Genomic DNA, 10836 nt, shown 5'->3' on the forward strand with positions numbered 1-10836 from the left:
GTCCATAACCATTAGAAGCGCTGTAAATTGAGGCGCCCGCTTGCTAAGCGCGAGACGATTAAAATTACCCTCGCATGGTTAAAAGAAATTAGCCGGCTGTTTTTTGACCCAACATGAATTTCTGCCAAAAGACGAACCGCACCTAAAAAGCACCGACGCCGCCAATTTAACCTCTCACTCGTAAAAGGTGATCCATTCTCACACCGACCGTGATACTGTTAGTTTCAATTAGGCCATGCCGTCCCACAAAAGAGGAAAGGGAAGAGGAGGGAGCAAACCATCTAAGCGTCGCCGAATAGAAAGCGAATTTCTGGACACCGAGGCCAGGTACACATTTTTTAAACTCATGGTTGACTTATTTATAACGTCGCTTGCCTGAGAAAAATGCGCGCAGAGATCAGGAGGACCATTTGATCTCAAAATTTCACCCGTACTATTCGGCCTTTTGCAGGGAAGAAACATCTCCAGGGGAACCCTCACAGCCACAAGGAACATCAGATGATCCAGAAGAGGATGGGAGCGGAGACGAGTATGCATTCATTGACTTGTTGTTTGAGTTTGCCACTCACAATTTAAGAGCAACCTATTGATTAATTAACCCTTTCACTCCCAATATCTAAGAGTGAATTCTCCTCACCGGCTGCCATACAATGCTCTTATTGCCAGTGTCGAGAATTTGCCAATGTGTTTAAGCAAAAACCCTCAAGTGATAAATTGAAATTTTTCCAACTCTTCTGTACTTGTCAATGCAAGGAGAAAGAAAAAAAAAACATATACATGTCAATTGCTTTTTGGGAGTGAACGCGTTTAATTAAGTGCCGTGATCAGAAAACGTGGAGGGAATGCATATTTTTTAATCACAGCCTTATTCTGTAATTTACATAAACAGTGCATTGCTTCCTCCATAATTATGAGGAACACAGTCATGTAGATTTGCATCATTTAAGAATGGCTGTACTTTGTGTTGGAGAAAATAGCCTTGAGCATGCAGAGGGGCCTATGTTTCAAACATTTCTCTTCAATTGGTTGAAACAAGGAATAAAATCTTTGATCGGAATCCAAACTGCTTCATGCTGAGAAGTCAAGCAAGCCCTTTCAAGAACTTGACTGTTTCTCCAACAAAGTACTTTAAACATAAGATTAATCAAAGGCAATCATTATTTAAGTTTGTCTGAGAGGCTGATTTTTCATAGACTAGTGTGTCTGATTACCCCAACCAACCTTTAAATTCCTGCTTAGATGACGGCTTGATGTTATCTCAGTGTAGAAGTCAATTATTATAGGTATCAGCTGCAGTGGTCTTGACTGAAGGCTAATTGCACTTGCAATCACAGTTGAGTTGACTGCAGTTTAAGAGCAAGCTATTGATTAATTAACCCTTGCACTCCCAATATCTAAGAGTGAATTCTCCTCGCCGGCTGCTATACAATGCTCTTATTGCCAGTGTTGAGAATTTGCCAATGTGTTTAAGCAAAAACCCTCAAGTGATAAATTGAAATTTTCTCAACTCCTGTGTACTTGTCAATGCAAGGAGAAAGGAAAAAAAGCATATACATGTCAATTGCTTTTTTGGAGTGAATGGGTTTAATTAAGTGCCGTGATCAGAAAACGTGGAGGGAATATATGTTTTTTAATCACAGCTTCATTCTTTAATTTACATAAACAGTGCATTGATTGCTCCATACGACCAACACAGTCATGTAGATTTGCATCACTTAAGAATGGCTGTACTTTGTGTTGGAGAAAATAGCCTTGAGCATGCAGAGGGGCCTATGTTTCAAACATTTTCTTCAATTGGTTGAAACAAGGAATAAAATCTTTGATCGGAATCCAAACTGCTTCATGCTGAGAAGTCAAGCAAGCCCTTTCAAGAACTTGACTGTTTCTTCAACAAAGTACTTTAAACATAAGATTAATCAAAGGCAATCATTATTTAAGTTTGTCTGAGAGCCTGATTTTTCATAGACTAGTGTGTCTGATTACCCCAAACAACCTTTAAATTCCTGCTTAGATGACGGCTTGATGTTATCTCAGTGTAGAAGTCAATTATTATAGATATCAGCTGCAGTGGTCTTGACTGAAGGCTAATTGCACTTGCAATCACAGTTGAGTTGACTGCAGTTTAAGAGCAAGCTATTGATTAATTAACCCTTTCACTCCCAATATCTAAGAGTGAATTCTCCTCGCCGGCTGCTATACAATGCTCTTATTGCCAGTGTTGAGAATTTGCCAATGTGTTTAAGCAAAAACCCTCAAGTGATAAATTGAAATTTTCTCAACTCCTGTGTACTTGTCAATGCAAGGAGAAAGGAAAAAAAGCATATACATGTCAATTGCTTTTTTGGAGTGAATGGGTTTAATTAAGTGCCGTGATCAGAAAACGTGGAGGGAATATATGTTTTTTAATCACAGCTTCATTCTTTAATTTACATAAACAGTGCATTGATTGCTCCATACGACCAACACAGTCATGTAGATTTGCATCACTTAAGAATGGCTGTACTTTGTGTTGGAGAAAATAGCCTTGAGCATGCAGAGGGGCCTATGTTTCAAACATTTTTCTTCAATTGGTTGAAACAAGGAATAAAATCTTTGATCGGAATCCAAACTGCTTCATGCTGAGAAGTCAAGCAAGCCCTTTCAAGAACTTGACTGTTTCTCCAACAAAGTACTTTAAACATAAGATTAATCAAAGGCAATCATTATTTAAGTTTGTCTGAGAGCCTAATTTTTCATAGACTGGGTTAGGGTTAGGGTTAGGAAGGAATGACCTTTATGGAGACAAGATTATCTGCAATATTATCAAGGAATAAAATCTTGGAATCCAAACTGCTTCATGCTGAGAAGTCAAGCAGGTCCTTTCAAGAACTTGACTGTTTCTCCAACAAATTAATTTAAACATAAGATCAAAGGCAAATCATTCCTGGATTACGTTTAAACCCTTAGGTTAGATACTAGTCACCCTTTTATTTAACTTTAAGCAATCAGCACTCACTGACAGAGGCAGATAATATTGTCTCCATAAAGGTCATTCATTGATGATACATCACAAAGAAGCCACGACACTGTCGGGGAGCATCTCGCCGCAGACAGCGTCATGCGACAGGCAGAAGATTCCATTGCTGCCAGCTCTGCAGGCGATGTGCTATCAAGCATAGCATCAAGACTGCGTAGCAGACGCGGAGAGGCGCAGGTTCATCCCGAAGAGCCATACTTTCCACTAGGGCTAGCAATCTCACATTTGTCACCCATGGAGTTCAATTTTGATCTCTTCCTCTACGACACATTAAAACTGCCTCACGGCCTCTTCCAAGATGACAGCAATGCAGGGAAGACTTTTGAAACACTGGAAGAGTGTCAGGAATACTGTCAGCGTTTTATCCAGGAGGCTGAGAGGAGGAGGACGAGGATACAGGCACCAGAAGGGGATAGAAGCCACGAAGCTAGGCGAAGTTTGTCCAAGACCGCCATGTTCAACAATAGTGGAACATCCCTGACTGACATAATGACCACAGGAAATGTAGCGTTTGATGCCCACCTGGCCGATTTAAAACTCGACATGTTTGGAAACGTCATGTTCATTAGGGCACCTTCTTGGAGCGATCTTGCCGTCCAATTCACCCACGGTTACCCAAGGCGACTGATAACTGCTTCACATGCAGGGATTTTACCTGGTAATCTGACAGTGGCTGCCAAAATATCGAATCAGGCCATCAGAAGTCTTTCTACTGGTAAGAAGACGGAAATGTGTTCATTAATTAAATTAATAAAATCTTTTCAAATGGTGTGCCAATGGCAATTAAAACAATTTGTTTTTGATTCTTTATTGAACTCTACTTTCTCAAAGACTGTTCGAGGAACTAAGTATCATGCAATATTAGGCAACTTTAACCATGACCATCTCAAATTTGAAAATCACCAACAAACTGAGGATTTCTGAAATTACTGTGTCAGTTCATTGTTTTCAGCATCAGATCTTGCAACCTCTTAATAATTACACAACACTCTGAAACACTAATTTGATAACATTTTTTTCAACTCATTGGAGTGTTTCACAATCATTGGTAACATAATTCGTGATATGACAGATCATTTGCCTACGTTTCGTACCTGTGATAAATGATGATTGTCAACTCTCCCCCAATTCTGTGAAAGAGAAAATAGAAGATATAATCCACAGGACTCAATAAGTGAATTTTAGGCTACTGATGATGACAAACTGTCACTTCTCACCAAATCAAGATCCCTCACTTACATTTTGCTCTTTCTATGAAGAGATTTCTGCTATTATTGACAAACATATCCCTGTTAAACAACATTGTAAGGGGAAAAACCCTGGTTTACTCCTGCTTTGAGAAAATCTACGCATGTCAAGAATAAATCATACAAGAAATTTTCAGAGTGTCAGGAGACTGGAGAAATATTGCAACAACTACTATCTTGATAATTATGTAGGCAGGGATAGTTTAAACAAATAGTTAATTTTAAATCATTGTAAGGCAAATTTAGCTCAATGATTAATACCTCACCAACTTTTGCAGGGGACATCGCAGGATTCATATCACGCAGTATGGTAAAGGGACTTGGACTCACGACCGCAGAACTTATGTTGGCAAGGACTAGTGCGATCAAATACGCAGGGAAACACGACAAGCCAGCACGCTTATTGGAACTCATGGTTAGGTACGGCATGGATTTCTTAACAGTAACACCTTTGAGTCAAGACAGAATCAAGGCCCTTCGCACCACCAGTCACAATTACTGGAATGAAGTTCTTTCGACTGAACAACCCTACATAGACACCCCAGGGGAAGAGTCTTCGAGCGATTCAGACGACTCCTCACAGCTAAAAATCAGTTGGGATCCCAGAGCAGAGTGTCAAGGCTTACCTCAGCCCACCAGCAGCAGAAGAGATACTGCAGTGCAGAGGCAAGTCCAATGCTTGGTGGGCCGTTTCATTACCACCAGAACCACTGTGGAAAGCCGAGTTGTGGGTGCAACGACTACCATAAGCAAAGATCAACGCCCGAGTGGCACGTCTGGCATGGTGCGCAGAAGGAAACAGGGCACGCCACGTCGGACAGCAAGGTTGACCGCTTCAGCCGCTTCAGAAGGTGAAGCAGGACCCAGTCACACTGTGCCAGAGGAAACATTGCCAGACGAGCCCACTGCACCTGCCCCACCAGACCCAAGAGAGCTTCTACTCCGAGTGGAAGGTATTGAGCAGAGGAGGGTACCTAAAAAGGACAGCCTTCAACGCCTTGCACAATTCCTACGAGAAAACCGGCCTTGTCCACACCCACTTGAGGTAAGTTTCTTAGAAAAAGAAAACAAGCAAAGATTGCAATTTTCTGGAAAGCAGTGTGCAATGTTTTAGTGCAGTACTCTTGAGGTTTTTGTCAAAGTAGAAATTAACTGTACTTGGTTATTTTCAAAAACAAAAAAACTTAAATTGAAGACATTGGTCTGCAATAGCCTGGAATTCCCTGCCTCGACCAGTTAAGGGCGTAAAGGATCATCAAAGATTTAACAACAAACTTTGTTCCTTTCTACATTATTATTGACAACACTTCTTTATTATTGTTTATAATAAGATGAGGCTAATTTGTAATATTTTTGTAAGAATTGATTTATTATTATCTGTATTGAAATTTATGCTAGGGCTTCTATATTGTCTAATTTGTAAATAATTTAAAGTTACACTCATCCCAGGTGCACACCAGCTTTATGCTGCCAGTAACTGACCTGTGTTATCAACCAAAATGTATGTAGTTATATGTATTCACCAGAAGCTTCAAAGTAGTAGTTATTATTGTTTGGTTAAATCTAGATATTATCACTTCAAAGAGATCTCTTTAAGCCTCAGAAAGCGCACTTGCTTCTGTTGCTGTAGAGCAACGTAATCTGGTTGTTATTAAGTATAAATAAGTGACATACACAAGGAAACTGTTTGTTGTATTATTCACTGAAGTGACACCAACTTGGAAAAAGACTTCTTTCATTTTACTCCCCAGTCTTGCAATTGAGCTAGTGCCTATTGCGGTGTACTGACTTGAGAATAACAAGAAATATTTCCATGTGCAAGAGGCACAATTCTATCGGTTGGATGACTGACAAAAATGAAATTGATTCCTTGCAGACTCAACAAGAGACAGAAGAAGCAACATCTGCCGAGCAAGGACAGGAACAGCCGATTAACATACGTCTGCGGAACACAGTAGTCTGTGCTGGCCTGAGCAAAGTGTGGGAAAAATCCAAGGCAGATTGTACGTGCCTTGCCGAGCCGATGGGCAGTGGGTCACAAGGCGACGTGGCTGATGAACGGTGTCCCTATTGTATCAGCGACATGGAAGGTAGTGAAATATATGCCGTCAGTTCACGGTGTGAAAATCCAGATTGCAATCCCTGCATTATGATGAATCAATTGGACAAGACGCTTTTGGCAGGACTCGGCACCAAGCGAAATGAACGCCTTTCTGCATTTTTCCAGCTCGCCCCTTGTCTGGCAAAACTTTTCAATTCTGGTGAACTTCCAGAGGATCGAAGGAAACCTCTGGTTGAAGCATTTGGTGACCTTCTCAGCTGTTCCCTGACTAAAGTGCGATACCTGTCAAACATTGGCTTCTTAATCATGCTTTGTCCCCGCCTGAAACAGCTACAACTCGAAAGAGGTTGGGCGATTGTTTACAATAATCTTTCTAAGATTGCCTCTGCGATTGGATATCATGGAAACCACAATAGTCAACTTGCAGCACTGGTCTTCATACGGGAATTTTGCATTCCAGACAGAGAGAACCTCTGGAGATCGTATCTTCAGTCTGAAGAACTGGTAGAAGAGAACAGAATTCTAACTGAAGTCTTTGCAGGTTGTTTTGAGCACTCGCAAGAGGACAACCAGTCTTCTTAACTGGTACGAGCTTTTAGTTCTGAACTTTTAACTCAAGAGACTGATTTTTTTTCTCAAAGACTCCTTTATTAGTCTTCATGCCACATAGATTTCTCCTTGAAAAGCAATCATATTTTTCCATCCCTCACGGGTAATCGGATGATTGCTCTGCTAGATTTCACGGGTGCATTGAGAGATGCATGCAGGCAAAGGTGAAAATGACACATTGAGAACAATATTCTTAAATGCATTTTGTTACAGAATCCTTTTTGCAGGCCATGTATGTTTTGCATAGGCAGTTTTATTCTGATAAAAATCAATTTTGTTGAACATTTTAAACAAAACAAGAAGTGAACATGAGTAGCAAGTATATATTCGCAGAAATCAAAAAGTCAATCATGATTTGCAACCAATCTTTACGAGTAGAAAGACCATTGACAAACTAGGACACAGGATTGAAGCCTGCACTGGTTAGTTAACCAACAGTGTTGTGTACGAATTTACATGAGATTTGTGCAATACAAGTTATATCAGCTACAGAAAGATACGTCCGCAAGTAACACGAAAGCAAACTTCATTCGCACAAAAGTCTCTTTGATTTCTCTGTACTTTCATTGCAATGCATCAATTCCCATGTTTCAATTTATGAATACCATTTCACACTTAAATTTCTGCATGTATATACTTGCCATTCAAGTTAATTTATGACAATGGCGTGAAGTCATCCGAAGGTCAAGTCACCTTTCTGGTTTACCTGCAGTTATATTCTGAATGGTGAATTTGAAGTGATGGTTTGCAACTAAGCTCAGGATATTTAGGTACACAATTCTAACTGAAGTCATTGCAGCTTGCTTTGAGCACTCTCAAAAGGACAACCAGTTTTCTTAACTGGTACGAGCTTTTAGTACTGAACTTTTAACTCAAGAGACTGATTTTTTTTCCTCTCGCACTCCATTATTAGTCTTCATGCCACATAGATTTCTCCTTGAAAAGCAATCATATTTTTCCATCCCTCACGGGTAATCGGATGACTGCTCCGCTAGATTTCACGGGTGCATTGAGAGATGCATGCAGGCAAAGGTGAAAATGACACATTGAGAACAATATTCTTAAATGCATTTTGTTACAGAATCCTTTTTGCAGGCCATGTATGTTTTGCATAGGCAGTTTTATTCTGATAAAAATCAATTTTGTTGAACATTTTAAACAAAACAAGAAGTGAACATGAGTAGCAAGTATATATTCGCAGAAATCAAAAAGTCAATCATGATTTGCAACCAATCTTTACGAGTAGAAAGACCATTGACAAACTAGGACACAGGATTGAAGCCTGCACTGGTTAGTTAACCAACAGTGTTGTGTACGAATTTACATGAGATTTGTGCAATACAAGTTATATCAGCTACAGAAAGATACGTCCGCAAGTAACACGAAAGCAAACTTCATTCGCACAAAAGTCTCTTTGATTTCTCTGTACTTTCATTGCAATGCATCAATTCCCATGTTTCAATTTATGAATACCATTTCACACTTAAATTTCTGCATGTATATACTTGCCATTCAAGTTAATTTATGACAATGGCGTGAAGTCATCCGAAGGTCAAGTCACCTTTCTGGTTTACCTGCAGTTATATTCTGAATGGTGAATTTGAAGTGATGGTTTGCAACTAAGCTCAGGATATTTAGGTACACAATTCTAACTGAAGTCATTGCAGCTTGCTTTGAGCACTCTCAAAAGGACAACCAGTTTTCTTAACTGGTACGAGCTTTTAGTACTGAACTTTTAACTCAAGAGACTGATTTTTTTTCCTCTCGCACTCCATTATTAGTCTTCATGCCACATAGATTTCTCCTTGAAAAGCAATCATATTTTTCCATCCCTCACGGGTAATCGGATGACTGCTCCGCTAGATTTCACGGGTGCATTGAGAGATGCATGCAGGCAAAGGTGAAAATGACACATTGAGAACAATATTCTTAAATGCATTTTGATACAGAATCCTTTTTGCAGGCCATCTATGTTTTGTATAGGCAGTTTTATTCTGATAAAAATCAATTTTGTTGAACATTTTAAACAAAACAAGAAATGAACATGAGTAGCAATTAATAATATACACAGAAATCAAAAAGTCAATCATGAAATGCAACCAGTCTTTACGAGCAGAAAGACCATTGACGAACTAGGACACAGGATTGAAGCCTCCACTGGGTTTTATTCTGAATGGTGAATTTCAAGTGATGGTTTGGAACTAAGCTCAGGATATTTAGGTATCTACGGCACTTGAAAAGTATAAATCCAATTTTGCCTTGCTGTGAAAAGAATTGTTGCAGATGATGTACATTTCAGCTAGGTTTTTGAAGAACAGTCCCCACTTCGGAACGAAAAAGCCCAATGAATTATTGCATTTGAAGCGAGTTTAACTCCCAGTTACTGGAATGTCATCCAGCTCCTAGCTAAGCAGAGTGTAGCTATTTTGCCAGCCATTGAATTGTTCAGGTTGTGTTTTGACTGGAGGATGGTCTTGTCACTCGTATAATTTTACAGATAAACATGAAGGTTTTTAAATAACAATTAATAATATTGGCCTCACAGATGCTTTCAGGTAGCTGAAGAAAGCATAATTGTATGTTTTTGTCCCGTGATGGGATGGGTTAGGCAGGGCCGTGCGACAGTCTTGCTGTGCTTTGTTAAGTTTTACAGAAACCAAACTGAGATCTCCTTTGAAAAAGGCAAAACTGATTTGGTATCAATTATTATTGGGATAGTGCTACAATGTGTTTACACCGATACAGAAAAACATGCCTACCTTAAGCAAGTTGAAGGAAAGAAATAAACTGTTTTGCCCTACTTGTTGTCTTGTTCTAATTTACTTGAATAAGGGAAGGCTTTTGACAATACAAGAAGTGGCCATTGTGTTCAGGGCAGGAAAGATTAAATGACACCTAGGAAAAAAGGGCTTTCAGATCTAACCTTGAAGAGGACTTGCCCAGAAAAAAAGGAACAGAAAGGAAAGGCAAGGCTAAGGCTACTTAAGTAAGTGCAATTTTTTAAGCCACACTCTAAATCAATCAAGTCAATCTTTTATTTAACTCACACAGAATATTTATATAAAGTTGTAATGGACCATAGATTATTGTTAAGGCAAGAAATTCAGAGCTGCAATGGGATTTTGCAAGTCTCAACTGGAGTAATGAGCTCTCATTCTGTTTATCATCATTGCTATGATTATTACGTTTCCGAGGCAGTCAGTAAATTGTTTGTGCAACTAACCAACTCAAGTAATAAAAAGCAAAACAATTCTGAACTGAAAAGGGGTTACCAAAGTGAATCTTGCAATGTGCTCCACTGTTCATCCTCTGAAATCAAACAGATAAGGAAGGTTGAAATGATTGCCAATAACAAATGGCTTAAATACTGCAGAGAAGCGAGCAGATCACTCCTCTTTTTCGTCTATAGTCCACACTTTTATACAGTTGACACAAAATAAAGTTCATTATTTATCAACAGGTGCAATGAAAAAACCAGCCAAATCGTGGAAAAATAAAAAATCACGACCTGCAAAATACTCAAAATGGTCAATGCAACATTCTAGAAAGTAAGGGTCCCTAGGCAAGTACCAAAACAACTTAACAGGTGACTGGGAGGAATCACACAAATCAACGAAAATGGTTTCGGGGGGAACCGGGCAGAATTCCACCGCATTCGACCGAGTTACCTTTGAAATCCACCGTTGTTTAGCTTGAAAGCGAAAATACCTCTCCGTGCCTGCGTTTTGTTCACACAAGAAACGGCGAAAAAGAATCCCGAGTTTGTTTTCGTTAAAGTTGTAGAGCAACCGTGACTTCAAGTGAAATAATTTTAAGTCAAAAATTTCGTGTTTCCAAGATGGCGGAAGACGGAGTGGTTCCCAGACTGTTATCTGAAAGAGGGTTGGTGCAACTCACGTGAT

The 10836-nt window shown here is 39.5% G+C and overlaps 1 protein-coding gene across 1 annotated transcript; it reads left to right on the plus strand.

The window, feature by feature from the left end:
• Positions 1 to 635: 635 nt before the first annotated feature.
• Positions 636 to 9128, plus strand: LOC138033185 (uncharacterized). The gene is made up of 3 exons (XM_068880951.1): positions 636 to 3731; positions 4542 to 5308; positions 6140 to 9128. Exons 1-3 carry the CDS (start codon positions 3098 to 3100, stop codon positions 6905 to 6907), a joined length of 2169 nt encoding a protein of 722 aa, XP_068737052.1. The 5' UTR covers positions 636 to 3097; the 3' UTR covers positions 6908 to 9128.
• Positions 9129 to 10836: the final 1708 nt, after the last annotated feature.

This window comes from Montipora capricornis, chromosome 14 (assembly GCF_036669925.1).
Source record: "Montipora capricornis isolate CH-2021 chromosome 14, ASM3666992v2, whole genome shotgun sequence".
In the NCBI taxonomy this organism is placed as follows: domain Eukaryota; kingdom Metazoa; phylum Cnidaria; class Anthozoa; order Scleractinia; family Acroporidae; genus Montipora; species Montipora capricornis.

Excerpts from the sequence above, each read along its gene's own strand:
- LOC138033185 (XM_068880951.1), top strand. The coding sequence starts at position 3,098 with ATGCGACAGGCAGAAGATTCCATTGCTGCCAGCTCTGCAGGCGATGTG. Across the intron at positions 3,732-4,541 it reads CATCAGAAGTCTTTCTACTG|GGGACATCGCAGGATTCATA; the intron begins GTAAGAAGACGG and ends CAACTTTTGCAG. Across the intron at positions 5,309-6,139 it reads CTTGTCCACACCCACTTGAG|ACTCAACAAGAGACAGAAGA; the intron begins GTAAGTTTCTTA and ends GATTCCTTGCAG.